Below are 16,194 nucleotides of genomic sequence, written 5' to 3'. Positions count from 1 at the left end.
AGACAACACCTAGCAGCAGTAACAGGAGAGCCGGCAGGCGATCGCGGAGCACGCCGGAGGGGGCGTGGTCAGCGGCAGCGAGGCAGAGGTGGCAGGGTCAGCGGCAGCGAGGCAGAGGTGGCAGGGCAAGGGGCACACGCAGCAGCTGGTGGCCGTGCGGCGCGGGGGTGTCCCACAAGTGGGTCACACTCACCTGCGTCGCACGGTCGCCATTTAAGGCCAAGTGCGCGGGTGGGCGGAGCAGCTGGGAGGCGGGAGCGGGGAGGGTACAGAAGCGAAAAGGGGCGTGGGAAAGCGGTGGTGGCGGGAAGGGAGAGCGGAGGGCGGCGTGGTAGGCGGACAACAAGGAAGGAAAACGTCAACACAGGCACAACAAAATTACTAAAAACAGGCACAAATGGCGGCAAAAACAAGGCAAAAGACAACACCTAGCAGCAGTAACAGGAGAGCCGGCAGGCGATCGCGGAGCACGCCGGAGGGGGCGTGGTCAGCAGCAGCGAGGCAGAGGTGGCAGGGCAAGGGGCACACGCAGCAGCTGGTGGCCGTGCGGCGCGGGGGTGTCCCACAAGTGGCTGAACCTGGCCTCCACCTACAAGGTGGCCCAGGTATACAACCTGTGTCTGCCCTATCTGGCACTTAGTGGCCTTGATAGTGAGGCCTGCCTTTTGCAGTGCCTCTAACACTTTCCTCAGGTGGACCAGGTGATCCTCCCAGGTGGAGCTAAAGACCGCAATATCGTCAAGATAAGCTGCACAGAAGTCATCCAACCCAGTGAGGACTTGATTCACCAACCTTTGGAAGGTGGCAGGTGCATTTTTCAAACCAAAGGGCATTACCACAAATTGATAATGCCCACCAGGGGTAGAAAATGCTGTCTTGGGTTTGGCCTCCTCAGCTAACCTGATTTGCCAATACCCAGCTGTCAAATCAAATGTACTTAAGTAGGTGGCAGAAGCCAATCTATCTATAAGTTCATCTGCTCTTGGTATTGGGTGGGCATCAGTCTTAGTGACTGCATTGAGGCCTCTGTAGTCTATGCAAAACCTCATCTCTTTCTTACCACCCTGGGTGTGAGGCTTTGGCACTAGAACTACTGGGCTAGCCCAAGGGCTATCTGAGGGCTCAATGACTCCCAGCTCCAACATTTTCTGCACTTCTGTTTTGATGCAGTCTCTAACATGATCAGGCTGTCTGTAGATTTTACTCTTGACAGGCAGACTGTCTCCAGTGTCAACATCATGGGTACACCAATCAGTTTGGCTGGGTGTCAGAGAGAACATATGTCTGAAGGATTGCAGAACTTGCCTGCAATCCTGTTGCTGATGCTCAGTGAGGCTGCCACAAAAGACAACACCATCTACTGATCCATCATCAGGATTCTGAGTGAGCAGGTCTGGGAGAGGGTCACTCTCTTCCTCCTGTCCCTCATCTGTGGCCATGAGCAAGCTCATGTCCTTCCTGTCGACATATGCTTTGAGCCTGTTGACATGGAGCACTCTGAGAGGGCTCCTGGGAGTTCCAAGGTCCACCAGGTAGGTAACCTCTCCCTTTTGCTCAATGATGGTGTGGGGCCCAGACCATTTGTCTTTCAGAGCTGCTGGGGCCACTGGCTCCAGCACCCACACCTTCTGTCCAGGCTGGTACACAGTTAGGACAGCCTTTTGGTCATGCCAAGCTTTTTGGAGTTCTTGGCTGGCCTCCAGGTTTTTAGATGCCTTTTCCATATACTCAGCCATACTGGAGCGGAGACCAAGTACATAGTCCACTATGTTGGTTGCAGGCTTTCTGAGAGGTCTCTCCCATCCTTCCTTCACCAAACACAGGGGTCCTCTTACAGGATGCCCATACAGAAGCTCAAAGGGGCTGTAGCCAACCCCCTTCTGTGGGACCTCTCTGTAAGCAAACAAGAGGCAGGGGATCAGGACATCCCATCTTCTCCTAAGAGTTTCAGGTAGTCCATGAATCATCCCTTTGAGGGTCCTGTTGAATCTCTCAACAAGCCCATTGCATTGTGGGTGGTAGGGTGTGGTGAACTTGTAGTTCACACCACACTCCTTCCACATTGCAGTCAGATATCCTGACATGAAGTTTGCACCTCTGTCAGAAACGACCTCCTTCGGAAAACCCACTCTGTAGAACACTCCAACTAGGGCCCTTGCCACCACAGGAGCTGTGGTGGTCCTCAGGGGAATAGCTTCAGGATACCTGGTGGCATGGTCCACCACCACCAGTATAAACTTGTGCCCTGATGCTGTCTGGGGTTCCATTGGACCAACAATGTCAATCCCCACTCTTTCAAAGGGGACCCCCACCACAGGTAGTGGTATGAGGGGGGCCTTTGTGGTGCCACCTGACTTACCACTGGCTTGGCAAGTGACACAGGAGCGACAAAACTCCTTGGTATTCTCATTCATATGGGGCCAGTGAAAGTGTGAGACAAGCCTGTCCCAAGTCTTTGTCTGACCTAAATGACCTGCAAGGGGAATCTCATGGGCCAAGGTGAGAAGGAAACCTCTCAGAGACAAGGGGATGACCAGCCTCCTGGTTGCACCAGGCTTGGGGTCTCTTGACTCAGAGTACAGGAGTCCATCTTCCCAGTATACCCTGTGGGCACCTGTGGCATTCCCTGCAGCCTCAGCAGCAGCTTGCTGTCTGAGGGGTTCAAGGGAAGGGCAGTCTAACTGTGCCTTCCCCAGGTCTTCTCTGGAGGGTCCCCCTGAGCCCAGAAACTCAACTTGATCAAGTTCAAGCTCTTTAGGCTCAGTTTCCCTCAGCTCTCTCAGATCAGCCTCCTCAGAGACTTGATCCTCAACCTGGGGCAAGGGGGAAGGCAAAGCCTTAACCCTACTGCTCTTCTTCTTGGAAGGTGTCTGGTCCATAGTTACAGGATCCAGCACCTGTTCAGTGGGGCATCTTCTGGCCTGTGACCTAGTCACAGCAAGCACATGTGCTGGCAAGCCTAACATTTCCATGTGAGTCCTCTGCTCCACTTCTGACCATAGTGATGACTCCAAATCATTGCCCAACAAACAATCAACTGGGAGGTCTGAACTGACTACAACTTTCTTTTGACCCTTCACTCCACCCCAGGAGAAAGCCACAATCGCCATACTATGACTGGTAGTGACGTTGCTAGCATTGGTCACCAGGAAATCTGTACCTGGCATGATCTGTCCAGGGTCCACAAAGTTAGGTGTCACCATGGTGACACTGGCACAAGTGTCCCTATAGGCCTGAGCCATCTTGCCATTAATCAAAGGTGTCTGCCTGTATTTGCCCAAAGTATTGGGACTTGTGTCAGGGGATATATCCATATCCCCTGTACAGATAAGGACAGCCTGAGTGAGTGTGCCAACTAAGTTGTCAGACCCCTCAGTTCCCAAGGTTAACCCAACTAATGCCTTGGGAGGTGCACTACCACTACTGACTGTACTAGGGGGTGCAGTTGCCTTAGGGGCTGTAGTGGTAGGAGTTTGCCCTCCTCTTTTGGTGCACTCACTAAACCAGTGAGATTTACTCTTACAGTACTGGCACCACCTTTTTGACTGGCCTTCTTGAGTCTTCTTCTGGGAAGCCTGACCCCCACCCTCTTTGGTTTGTTGGGGACCTGGTGAAGACTTCTGGTCATTTTGTTCACTCTTAACATTACCCTTCTGGTCTGCTTTCTTCTGACCACCCTGGTTCTGGTTCTGGTTCTGTTTGATCCTTGTTCTGACCCATTTGTCTGCCTTCTTTCCCAATTCTTGGGGAGAGGTCAGATCTGAATCAACAAGGTGCTGGTGCAACAACTGGTTCTGACAATTGTTTAAAATTTGTTCTCTCATCATCAGATTATACAATCCTGTGTAATCAGTAACCTTGCTACCCAGCAACCAGCCCTCCAAAGCCTTAGTGGCACAATCCACAAAGTCAGACCAGTCCTGAGACTGAGTTTTCTGGGTGTCTCTGAACAGCAACCTGTACTGCTCAGTGGTTAAACCAAACCCATCAACCAGTGTATTCTTCAGGACCTGGTAATTGTTAGCATCCTCCACTCTTGTAGTGAGGAGCTTATCTCTACCTTTACCATCAAAGGAGAGCCACAGTATAGCTGCCCACTGATTCTGGGGAATGCACTGCACAGTGCAGGCCCTCTCCAAAGCAGCCATCCATTTCTGGATGTCATCCCCTTGTTTAAAGGGGGGCACTATTTTTGTCAGGTGTTTAGTATCTAAACCCTTCTCTCTATCTCTTGGGAGATTGCTGCCACCAGTGGGAGCTAACCCACTCATCTGCTGCTCTCTAGCAAAAGCAAGCTTCTCTTTGGCCAGGGCAAGTTCTTCCCTTTCAATCCTCAGAGTAGCTTGTCTCATCCTAGCTTCATGCTCCATTCTCTGAGGGGAAGTCCATCTCCTCTGGGGAGAGTTCCTTCTCCTCTGAGAAGAGGCATTAGAGTGCAGAGATCTATTGGAGTCCCTAGAAAGAGATCTATCTCTCCTAACTCCAAGGTTAGGCCCACTTCGGGTTAGTACTGGGGGTCCCCCAGATCCTAGCCCAAGTAAGTCTAAGTTGGCCCTAGTTAGCCTTCTGACTACCTCAAGACCTTTGTCTACCTCATCCCCAGAGAGTTCCTCTTGTTCCTCCTCCTCAACTGCATTGGCAGTGTTGGGGAGGTCTGGATCTCCAGAGGTACCCTCTAAGGCTGGCATATTCTCATGTAACTGAGAAATCTTTCTGGCATCATATGTCTCTAAGAGACCTATCAGAAAGGGAATGGTGGGGTTAGACCCCTGCTTCAGTTTCCTGGAGGTACAGACTTGTCTCATCTCCTGGAAACTGAGAGCTGCATATCTTGAAGTGACCTGTGGAGGGTCAATAACCACAAGGGGGGTCTCAGTAGACTCTCCCTGGTTAGACATGCTTTTCTAGTGAGGTGTAAGTGGTGCACTTACCTACACTATATGTTTGCCTACTGATCCCTTGCTAGAGTTGTAGTTTAGGGTGTGCTAGGCCCTAGGAGCTACAACAGCTGGTTCAGTAGAACTCAGAGTATTCTAAGCTAAGTTATATGTACCTTAGTACTTATGTGATCTTTCACAAGATATTCTTAGGATATGTGTGGTAAAACAACAGCAAGCTCAAATCCCAAACGCTGCTCACCAATGTGAGAAGTTGGCCTGATGTGCAGTGCTCACTATTCTAGTGATCACTATGTATCAGTCCAAACAACCCTTATTGATGATTGGTTGTAAGTCAACCTTATAGACCAGCTATCCTAGTAGCATGGATACGAGCAGTCTAAGGCTAAGACTCTAGAGGGCGTGTTAAGCCAGCTGTTTTACCATCACATTACCCCTTGAACACCCAGTGAAAGGACACCACACAAGTTGTTATGAAAATAAACAGTGTATTTATTTATAACAAGACTACCCTGGCTCTTTATGAGACAGGGAGCTAAGCACACAACAAAACTCTTACGAAAATACTTTAAGTCGCACAATCTACACAAATGCCCGAGGGGCACGAAAAACCATATACTCTAAAAGTGGAATGCGAAATTACTAGCAGGTAAGTACAGTACTAATAGGCTTTGGAATCGCTAAGACTTGACTATAGAATCGTTAGATTACTTCTAGGAGGCCCAGGGGACTCGGGTGCAGAGTGTGCACTCTCACGCGGGATGCGGGACAAAGTCTATGATAGCTAGTAAAGGTAAAGTTAGTGTTCACGGGCGAACCCGACCTGGTAGGGAGAAAACGAAAGTGGATCCTGACCCTTGGATAGTGAGGCTATGCTGGGGCACCGGAATGCCGAAGTTACCTAGCCCAGGGGCTGCAGCTGCATATGTCTCAAAAGACGTCGGGAATCCTCGTTGACGAACCAGGGGCCTGGAAGAAAGATGCTGGCAGGCGACCAGTGAAGAGAGTTCGAAGAGATCCAAGCCTGGATCTGGAAGATGGATGATACCTGAAAGCAGAGGGGACCAAGTTCGTGACTACTAGCCAGTAGTCAGGGGGCACCAGGAGGGCACCGGATGGTAGTCACCTCGACTAGGTGGGTGGGCGCGCTGTGCTCTGCAGATCTCACGGACCAGGAGGCGTTGTCGGCGACCAGGATGGAGGGGCGAGCTGTCCCACGATGGATGAAGCTGTCGGCGTCGAAGAACCCAGGATTGGGCAACAAAGCCTTGGCTAATTCAAGCCCACGCGGTGGACTCAAAATGGCGTCTGGGGTGGACCAGGAGGGTCCGGGGTGCTCCTCTTCTGGAAGGGAGCAAGGGCCAGTCTGGAGCAACCAGACCAGCAGCAGTGATGTCGTCGGGCGTCGTTAGGAAGGCCACAAGCCAGCGGGCTAGTAGCCAAACAACGCGGTGAGCAGCAAAAAGCAGAAGGGCCCCACGCCGATCGTGGAGATGCTGGGGGGGCTGATCTTCGGTGCTGGAGCTGCTCAGGGTCGGGGCTTCTCGGACCCCAAAGCACTCGCCAGTAGATTACCCGGCGGGCTTGCTGTGAAGAAGTCGTGCAGTCTTGGCAATAGCCGGTCCCTTGAGGTCTCGTCGCACTCACGGTTCTCAGCTTGGCTGTAGAGGTGAGTAGAGGTCGGAGGGGCCAGGGAAGCCGGGTCTTGTCGAGCTGGGCAGTCGGATTCCGGAGGAAGGACTTGCAGCAGACCGCAGTGTTCTTGATGGTGCCTGCGGATGCAGGGTGACTACTCCTTAGTCACAAGGGAGAATCTTGAAGAAGGAAATCTTGAAGCCCTTTCGCAGAAAGTCGTGTCTTGGTTCCAAAGATGATCTAATTTGGAAGGGGGCCTGCTCCTACCTTTATCTGGGAAAAGGGGGCTGGCACGCGACTAAGTCCTGCCCTATGGGTGGGACCAGAAGGGTGTGGTTACACCCCTCTCCTTTGGCGGGCTTTCCCCAGGCCAGGGGCTGGAGTGCCCCTGGAACTGGTTTCAGCCGGCCTATGCACAGTGAGCACCGGGGTGCCACTTGCAGTCACCTTCCTCTGAAGCCCTGCCTACCTAGAATACACAAAACACTGTCTGGGACGGTGCTGGCACCGCCCCTGGCAGGAAACCCTTTGTCCTTATCTCCTGCTATGGGAGGACTCCCAGCAGCAGGAGGGCAGACTTGTGTCTCGGTGGCAGCATCCATTTTGTGGAGCTAAGGCTCTGCTTGACTTTAACCGGGGTTACAGGTTACCATCATGTCGTGTCTCTCTAGAAGGGTGGAATGCTAACCTGTCGCCAGAATTGGCGAGGGGTTAGTATTCCAATTCGTATGACACCTTACTCGACATGTTTTGATAAAGCGATACCAGAGTTGGCATATAACCGCGAGGATTATAATGCACTTAAGAGTATATGGTATGCGATATCATGGAAACGGCTAAGGGATGGGTCCCGAAAGCCGCAGACAGGCTCAGCTCATGCCAGAGCACCATCTCACACGACTCCAAGCACTCTGCCTTCAGGATTGTTAAGGCCTGCCATAGGAGTGACTGATAGGAGATCTGTGTGTCCATTTTAGGGTTAGATATAGGTATACTATATCTAAAGCAAAGGGTGGTTACACCACCTTGCCCCAGCTGTCGTGCAGCCAGTTGTGTCAGTTTAGTTAGTCAGCCCAGGGGTGGCACAATACGTGCTTCAGCCCCTGGGAGACTTCTGGGTACACCTCAGCCCTGGGTACAAGGACTTGGAGAGGGCCCAGTGCCAATTCAGTACCTGAGTACAATTTGGATAGAGAGAACAGCTAGGCTGTGGGTCTGATTAGCAGGCCCACAGCCAGGGAAAGTCGTAAACCAGTGCAGCAAAAAGCAGAAATCTGGGTGATCATAGGATTGCAGACCCTACTCTCCTACAAGCATCATTTGCTTTATATTGATAATTTAGAAAAAAATATCGAATTTTGGCTTTATAATTCTAATCTATTTGCTTTAAACCCATTGTAATCTCCATAGAGCTTTCAGGCAATTTAATCTGGTTCTCAGTAAGTTTTGAAGTTTAGTGTTTTTTGTGGAAAATGATGGTGATTCTGGTAGTATTTGTAAGTGCTCCTTATCAACATCCATTCAACATCACTTTAGATGAAAAGCTGTGCTTTCACTTAGCATGTTTGAAAGTACATGTGGTATGCTGGGCCTATTCATGCCAGGGGCGCGATGCTGGTGGCCTTCGAAAACTACTATGTGATGTATTTTGAGAAGATATTTTTTTTAAACTTTATTTTCCATTTCCAAAAAACAAATATATCACAATTCACATTTGTGATGAGCTGCCACAACGCAGTATAACACGCTGCTAAATTCCATGTAAAGAATAATACAATACACTTTCTTCACATTAAACGTCACCCTCCTACCTTTCTCTTCCCCCTACTAGTAACAATTTCAGGAATAAACGTTTGCCAGCAGCGGTCCATTGAGATGCATTTGTCAATAGTCACATCTATGATAAGGCTTAGCACCCTGGTATGTGTCGCCCTACCCCCATGGGGACAACTCCATCTGGAGGTTGTAAAGTGTGTGTTTGTGTGTGGGGGGGGGGCGTGCCATTCAGGAAAGCTTTAAAGGGGCCCCATATATCTTTTGGACAAGAAGTAATGTGTTTTGAGAAAAATTGTTTCTAATTCTTCTTTCGGCTGCTTACAGTTCCTAGCCAGTTGTGATGGAGTGATAGATATCATATCGTAACCCTGCCAAAATAGTCATGAAGGTCATTTGTTTTATTGTTCGCTCACAAGTTTTCAACTTGTATTATTTTGTAGGCACTAATATTGGTAAGCTTTCAACTAACTAAGAAATGACCGAGAATGCTTGAATGAGAGAATTTGACCACAAGGTTTGCAAACATACAGATTTGGGAGATTTGAAAATAAATACCCTGACATTTTTAATTACTTTTTTTAGGTTAAGCCTACGATCAAGAACGAAATAACGGAATCTGAATGTATTCAAAACGAGAGTGGAACATTAAACCCAACTGTTTTGGTCAGCACAAACACTAAAGCCACTCTGGTCATAAAAATGGAGGCTACACCTGTGAAAGAGCCAAAATCACACTGCACACAATCTGAAAATCGTACAGATTATGGCCATGCAGTTTCACCAGTGCGTTTGCTGTGTTCGCCAACCTCATCTGATAAATCCAACTGTCATTCTTCAGGGACTGAAGACACTTTGCAGCCTGTACCACAGTTACCGTCGATAGACCTTATGCAGAAATCAGGTAAACAGAAATTGACATTTCTCTTGTTTTCTGCCTACCACTTCTACCATTTGTATAAATATGCCATTTTACATGTTAATTGTTCCTCCAATTCTGTAGTGAATTTGGAATGCTCAAGGCAAGCGTTTTCTTCCTGTACTTGAAAAGTGAACACCATCAACATCCTCTATGGACTTATTGTTAGATTAGTTTTATAGTCTGTTTCTGACTGGTCATTTGGTAGAATTTGCTTTAGGAAAATATAAACTTAGCACAGTTGAGCCACTAATGTATTTAATGAGCTATATGGTAGTCTAGAAGCTGACCTCACCACCACCCATTCATTATCGCAAGTTGCATTACTCTGATCTGTTCAATCCTTTCTTTAGTAGGAATGCCATCTTGTAGTGTTTCCGTTGTGCATGCTTAAAAGGGTTATTTATTTGCTTGACAACCTGCTGTGTTGTACTATCAGTGGGAATTCTTTGACTTGTACTCAAATGTTTCTTGTATGTGGCTGGTAAGTACTTGGTTTCAGTTTTTATGGGAAATTAGTCCCATTGCATAACAAATATGAAGGGTCACTTTATTTGCTGCAAATTTAGTGCCCAGGTGCCTGCTGGCGAACGTGTGCTAATACTCAGGGGTGTGGAATTTAATAAAATATCTACTTGTCCATGGGGGCAGGTTGCTTCATAAATCTATTTGTCCTGTAACAAAATCTACTTGTCCCTTTTGTGCCATGTACTGTGGCAACAAATTATGGCAGCAATCTCAGTATATAAGAGCTCTGAAATAGCCTCTCTGATTATGAAAGGGCTCCTTCCATAGTAGAGTTTGAATACCAGCCAAGTTTCCGCAGATCTACATACTGGGGCTGAAGGTAATGGCAAGCAAGTGTTCATCGGTTGGAATGCCTTTTTGAGTCTGTGCAAACCTACTAACTTGGATGTTTTGGGAGTTTTCACCAAATCTTTTCCCGTACTGAGAAAGGTTGAATATTTATTCCTGACCATGGCTGACATAAAACTTCTTCCAGCGTTGGGAAAAAAGTGGTTGGAGGGAAAGTAAACTTGCAAACACTCAGATTTTTGCATGAGCAAATCTACACCTGCATATTTTCTCATACTAAAATGCTGTTCACATATATTTTGAAGGAGTACTGTTTCTTGGCCTACTTCTGTAAAGTCTTGTAAATTCACGAACATCTTATATCTGCACTTAATCGAAGGACATGGGTTCACTTTATTTAATAATTGGGCCCCTAATTAGGTCTGGTGTTAACCATGACTTTTGTGTTTATTTTTTGTCTCACTGTCTCTCTCTCTCTCCCTCTCCCTCTCCCTCTCTCTCTCTCCCTCACTCTCCCTCACTCTCCCTCACTCTCCCTCACTCTCCCTCTCTCCCTCTCTCCCTCTCTCCCTCTCTCCCTCTCTCCCTCTCTCCCTCTCTCCCTCTCTCCCTCTCTCCCTCTCTCCCTCTCTCCCGCTCTCCCGCTCTCCCTCTCTCTCTCCTAGCTTCACTGTGAGTGACAGCCTTCTGTCCTTTCACAAGGAGCATATCGACACACAGTCGTTTGTTCAGTGCCAGGAACTACTGTGCAATGTGTGCTTTTTGAATCAAAACATTTTTTGCCATTTGTTATAATGGTGAGGACCAGGCAGCTGCCACACCAATAAGGTTTTACAAAAACCATGCCAAAACAAGTCATGCCTTGACAAAACCAAAAGGCTGACAAACAATTTCTGACCTACTGGCCTTACCAATGCTTGTTTATTTGTATGTTTCCCATAATCTTATTAAAACTGGTTACACTGATTTTTCCATTATGAATATTTATGGGAAATGCTTGTGTACATCAACACATTCTTCTAAATGATGCTGCAAAGAAATGGTATCTGTTTTTTCAGTAGCTTGGCAAAATGTTTTTGTATTTTTTTGAAGATTTTATTTGGAAAGCAAAGAATAATCAATTTTACTTTTAAGCTTTTGCAAATATTTGCATCTAATATGAGAGCATTATGGGAGCACTATACATAGCCTCATATTGCTAAACATTGAAAAGGTGTGTACACATTTTTACACACCAACCACTGTCAGTAGTGCAGTCTGAGCTTACAACATTTACTAAGAGCGCGCACCCTAATAATAAAGCCTTTGCATTAATGAACCATAAATACAAGTTTGAACAGCATTAACACATGGACACAAATCTTGCCATAACTGCAGGCAATGTCTTTCCCTTATCCATAATGTAGTACTGTAAACTGGCAGCCAAAGGGTGTGTACTGTAGGGGTTGGGCCTACTTTTCCCAAGGACAAAATACACATGAAAACTTGTTGTTCTTGACACCAAACAATATGTCCCGGGCGTCGGGCTATAGGAATTCCACATCCTGGATTTAATACTTACATTTGCTTATAACTACTCTCACTCAGTTTAGAAATATACTTTTTATGGGAATAAAAGATGAATGCATAACTTTCAAAACAAATGTCTTAATGTTTTAATATATCTGAATAATTGCAACAATAAAAGAAAAGAGGCAGTAGGATAAGGACTGTCAAAACAAGTTCCCTAAAAGAGAGCACCCAACAAGTAGTAATAATTATGGCAGATATGCTTGTGTTAAGATTTAGTCCTGGCCCCTTGATATACCTCCTTAAGAGAATTATTGTCCAGAGATTTTCATGTTATTTTTTAAACAGATTTTATCCGTCAAATAGCACATGTGGAGCTCTGTACCCCAGAAACTTCTGCATAAGAAACGTATATTATCATGACTTTTACTGTTTACATGAGCAAATCGAGGAAAAATGGAGAGCAATACAAATGAAAAACCAACAAAGAAACCATAACCCAACAAATCCTCCCCCCAATCGCACTAAAGTCCACCCCAGAGCAGCATATTAATAGAAAAAGCACCTTCTGCAATAAGTATTGCCCGTCATTACACATAAGACTATGTCCCGCACCATCAAAATGGAGATTTAAGCTGGGTCAAGAGGCCCTGCCGTAGAGACGGGCTCCAACTCCAAGCCTCTGTAGTCCGCCCATCGCTGCCAGATTTTAAACTGTTTAAACGAGCACCCTCTTGCTGTGAAAAAAAGGAATCTCCAGGCCCAATCAGAAGTCCAGGCCGTTCTTCCATGCGGACACTGAGTGCGCTACCGGTGCCTTCCATGCCCTGGCAATATCTCTTTTTGCCAGAGTGAACCCCAGCAGCATAAGATGGCATTCGTATATGTTGCCCCCAACCCCGTCCATAACATGTAAGAGTTCCAACTTCAGCGAGCAGGAAAGGTCCCAACACCTCTGAGAGGCAGGTCATAACCCCCCTCCAGAATTGTGCCAAGGCAGAGCACCAGAGATTTTCATGTTTGATTTGTGTTTTTGTATCAAAGAAGTAATTTAGCTTGCGTAGATATTGCTAGTCCCGGACAAATGTTTCTGGAGGACATTATTATAAATGGCAGATGTATTGCGGTGATGTAATATTTCAGGAACAATGACCAACATACTTCATTTTGGTGTCAAAACATATGTTTTTTTGGGTCAAATAGTCTTATATAGACTCAAAACTCCACAGAGCAACCCTTCCGCCGTTTTCCAAAATGGCAGCTCTATAATGTGTTTTAGTAATAATATTGTTAATTTAGTATAATATTGTTTTTGTTTTAGGTTTTCCGTTGATTCAAATCCGTAAACATAAGCGAAGCAGATGGTTGCAGAGGATCTTTCTCCTAGCAGAGTGTTGCTAACTACAAAATCTGAACACTTCAACACAGAAAAATGTGTCATATGCTAAACTAATCTGAAAGAAAAGTGAACATCTACTGTGGCTGGACAAAAGAGAGTTTGAGATGCTCTAGAAATACAGCCAGAGGACTTTCACTAAAGATTGAAACTAATGGGTGAAGGGGATAAAATATTTATTAATTGTAACAAGTGCTTCAAGTCGTATACATTGGAAAAAAGCCTCGAAAAAATGAGTCAAAAAAATAATAGAAACCAGTGAATCACAACAAGAATCCTAGTCTTCTGAGAAAGCTATAACAACTGAACCCAGTGGTCATCAACTTAGATTGAAGATCGATGGCTACCCCTCGTCCACCTCCAACAACTGATCAGAAAGCAGAGGTTCTTCATTGTGTTATCTTTGGTTTATCTAGAACAAGGGCCTTAAGGGACTGACGAAAGAACAGAGTATGTGACTCTCTAAGGGCAAACATGTTTTGATCTGCTGCTAGTTTCTTCCAAGATGACGTTCGTTTTCAGCTGAGTAGCTAATCTAAACGGCGAAGTGAATGTATTTGCAACGGATTTGTATGCCCACCCAAACTGCATGGAGTGTTTACATTGGAGAATATGAATGCACAATGAACTCCCAGCAGCAACGTAACCGCTAGCCTTCATTTAAATTTGAATTCTTTGAAAAAGGAAATTATGTTTTAAAGCCACTCTTGAGTGCTGGCTACGCTTTCACTCTCCGTTAGATCGGAGGATTAATGGTCAACATTAATGCAGCTGTATTGCTCCATAATAATGAAATTAAGATTTTTCTGGGGAGACTGTATAGTGTCAGAATTCGTTTTTATTATTCTAACAAAAAGAATGCGCCACTTGTGGTGTTCGCAGCTAATTTGACTCCTGAATTTCTTGCTGACAAAATAAGATGACAGGATGCAGTAAAATCAGCCGGAACTATTTTAAGAAACGTCCTGAAAGATTTAGATTTTTGGACCTAATGACAAATTCTATGATGTCCCAGAGCTCTGCAAATCATGGGATTCAAGAAGAATGCCTGCTAAAGTTCTTGAGTTCGGAAGAGAAACAGAAGCTGTCAACATTGATGATGGCTTTGAAGTCATAAGCTAAGAAGTGGAAGACAATGCTTATGCTGTGGAAATGTACTGTAGAAAAATCTGCTACACATGAGGTAAACTATGACAAGTGCAAAAGTAGAGAGCCAATCACTTCAATTAATAGGATTGGTATATCAAAAAGTTATTATGACATAGTACAGAGCAGGAACTTGTGAATCCGACAGCACACCACTTCCATGTCACTTTACCACAAAAGTATTTACAATTGCTGCTCTTGATAATTTTGATTTCGAAGACAGCTCTTCTTTGTCTGGAACATCCACCACATGTAATACTGCCATTGTGCTTTTTCAAGACTGTACCAACGAAGTAGCTGCTGGAAAACAAACGGCGCCAGCTGTAGGCATAAACAAACGAAGCTTCAAACTTATAACCCAACAACCATGTCAACGTTTGCAAAATCACTACAAGTCCTCAACAGAAAGTTTCAAAGTGGCTGAGGACATGGATCATCTTCTACCTGATACTGCGGTCCGCAAAGCTAATTTAACTGATTATCATATCGCTTATTCGGTGTAGACTGCAGGATGAAGAAAAGGCAGTTCCTCCTTGGGCTGAAATTCATGCCCTGATCTTCCAAAATACGTCCCACTGGAGAAGATTGGGTTTTTACCAGTATTACCATCTCCAGTCACAAACTATGCAACAGGATTCACAGCTCTACACAATTTCCAAAATGTGCGTGCTCAGCTCGAAGCCCAGCCTATCTTGCCAATGTTCTGCAATGGTGTTTTCTGTATTGTAGCTGACCTTTTTATGATCAATCCAGTTGAATTTGATGATCTAAATCCAATGATTGGTGTTTTCCACATGACAAAAGCTGCGTTGCGGTGTGCAAGAAGTTATCTTAGTGGATGTGGCATAGACAATTCACTTATTGAGACTGAAATATTTGGAAGCAAAAGTGTCCATTCAGTATTGAGTGGAACTCATTATGTTAGTTCGTTACAAGGTATGCTCATCATATCTGAGGCTGTAGAAACATTGCGTTGGAATGCTTTCTACAAGAATAATGATAAATTAGGTTTTGCATATCTTTTCTCAGAATTCAAGGTGCACTTCATTCAAAAGACATACTGCAAAGCCAGGCAATGTTCAGTACAAAATCAAAAAAACAATTTCAGAGAGTTGGTCAAGGAATTTGAAGAAAAATCTGAACTTTGCAAGCACTAGGAAATGTTTTACATATGATAGATAGCTCTAGTGAAAAACACGGTATGTGCTGATTGGGAAGGTGATTGGGAGCTACAGCTGAAGACTGTGGAGTCACTGATTACTGTTTCGCGAATTCTATTTCATAAACTACGTGAGATATGGATCCTGGTATTTGGAAAGAGTGAAGAAGCTAGAGGTGGAAAAACCACACCTCTACAGAAAATTCATCCAAAGAAATTTTTTGGTTGAGAGAGAGAAACGGTTTATTGCTGTGGCTCCAGATATGAAACAGGAGCAGACGATCCAGAGATCACAGAATAGCCCCAAGGGATTGTTGCTCAGACACGTAAAAGGGAATATGTAGCTCAATGGCATCTAGTTTACAGTGAAATCCTTTCTATTTGCAGAAATGACAAATTCCAAATTACTGCACCATCGTGAAACTGTTCCTCACCACAAACCTATGGGAAAAAGAGGGGAACGTTTTAATAAACTTGTTAACAGCCTTTTTCATTTCATGCAGCAGCAAGTAAACCACTTTCAAATGACTGAGTCTGCGACTACATAACTTCGTGACCAAACAATAAGTGGATAATAATATAAAGACGCGTCTACTAGATGTCTTGAACATGTTCAGAACTATATTCAGAACTGAAGCAGTAGAGGTTTGTATTGAAAGAGAGAAAGCTGTTTGACATAATCAGTAAAGCTAAACTTCCCCGCTTTAATTGCCATAGTAAGGGGTTTGTCCAATCGGCCACTACAAAACAGGTTAGAAAAAACAACTTTCGCAACCACATGAGAGAGATGGTTGTAGCAAAAGAATGGTGTGAATTTATCAAGGACATTCTCTTGCATGATCATCTTCCAATAAACGCATTAATTGATGGAAATGCTGCAACCAAACCAGTGAAGCACAAACTCGTTCAAGAGCTCGAATAAAGGGGGCGTGGCTAAGCTGCC

At 45.4% G+C, this 16,194-nt stretch overlaps 1 protein-coding gene across 7 annotated transcripts in view; it reads left to right on the top strand.

Annotated features, from left to right (window-relative positions):
- The window catches only part of NSD1 (nuclear receptor binding SET domain protein 1), a 1,209,044-nt gene that overhangs the window by 499,269 nt on the left and 693,581 nt on the right, over nucleotides 1-16,194 (top strand). For all 7 annotated transcript variants that reach the window (XM_078652779.1, XM_078652777.1, XM_078652781.1 and 4 more), the window contains one exon: nucleotides 8,892-9,210. In XM_078652779.1, coding sequence (XP_078508905.1) covers nucleotides 8,892-9,210 — 319 coding nt within the window. The remainder of the gene's footprint in view (nucleotides 1-8,891; nucleotides 9,211-16,194) is intronic.

Source organism: Lissotriton helveticus, chromosome 7 (assembly GCF_964261635.1).
Source record: "Lissotriton helveticus chromosome 7, aLisHel1.1, whole genome shotgun sequence".
NCBI lineage: Eukaryota > Metazoa > Chordata > Amphibia > Caudata > Salamandridae > Lissotriton > Lissotriton helveticus.
Note: the sequence above shows the minus strand (reverse complement) of the source record. Positions and strands in the feature narration are given on the sequence as shown.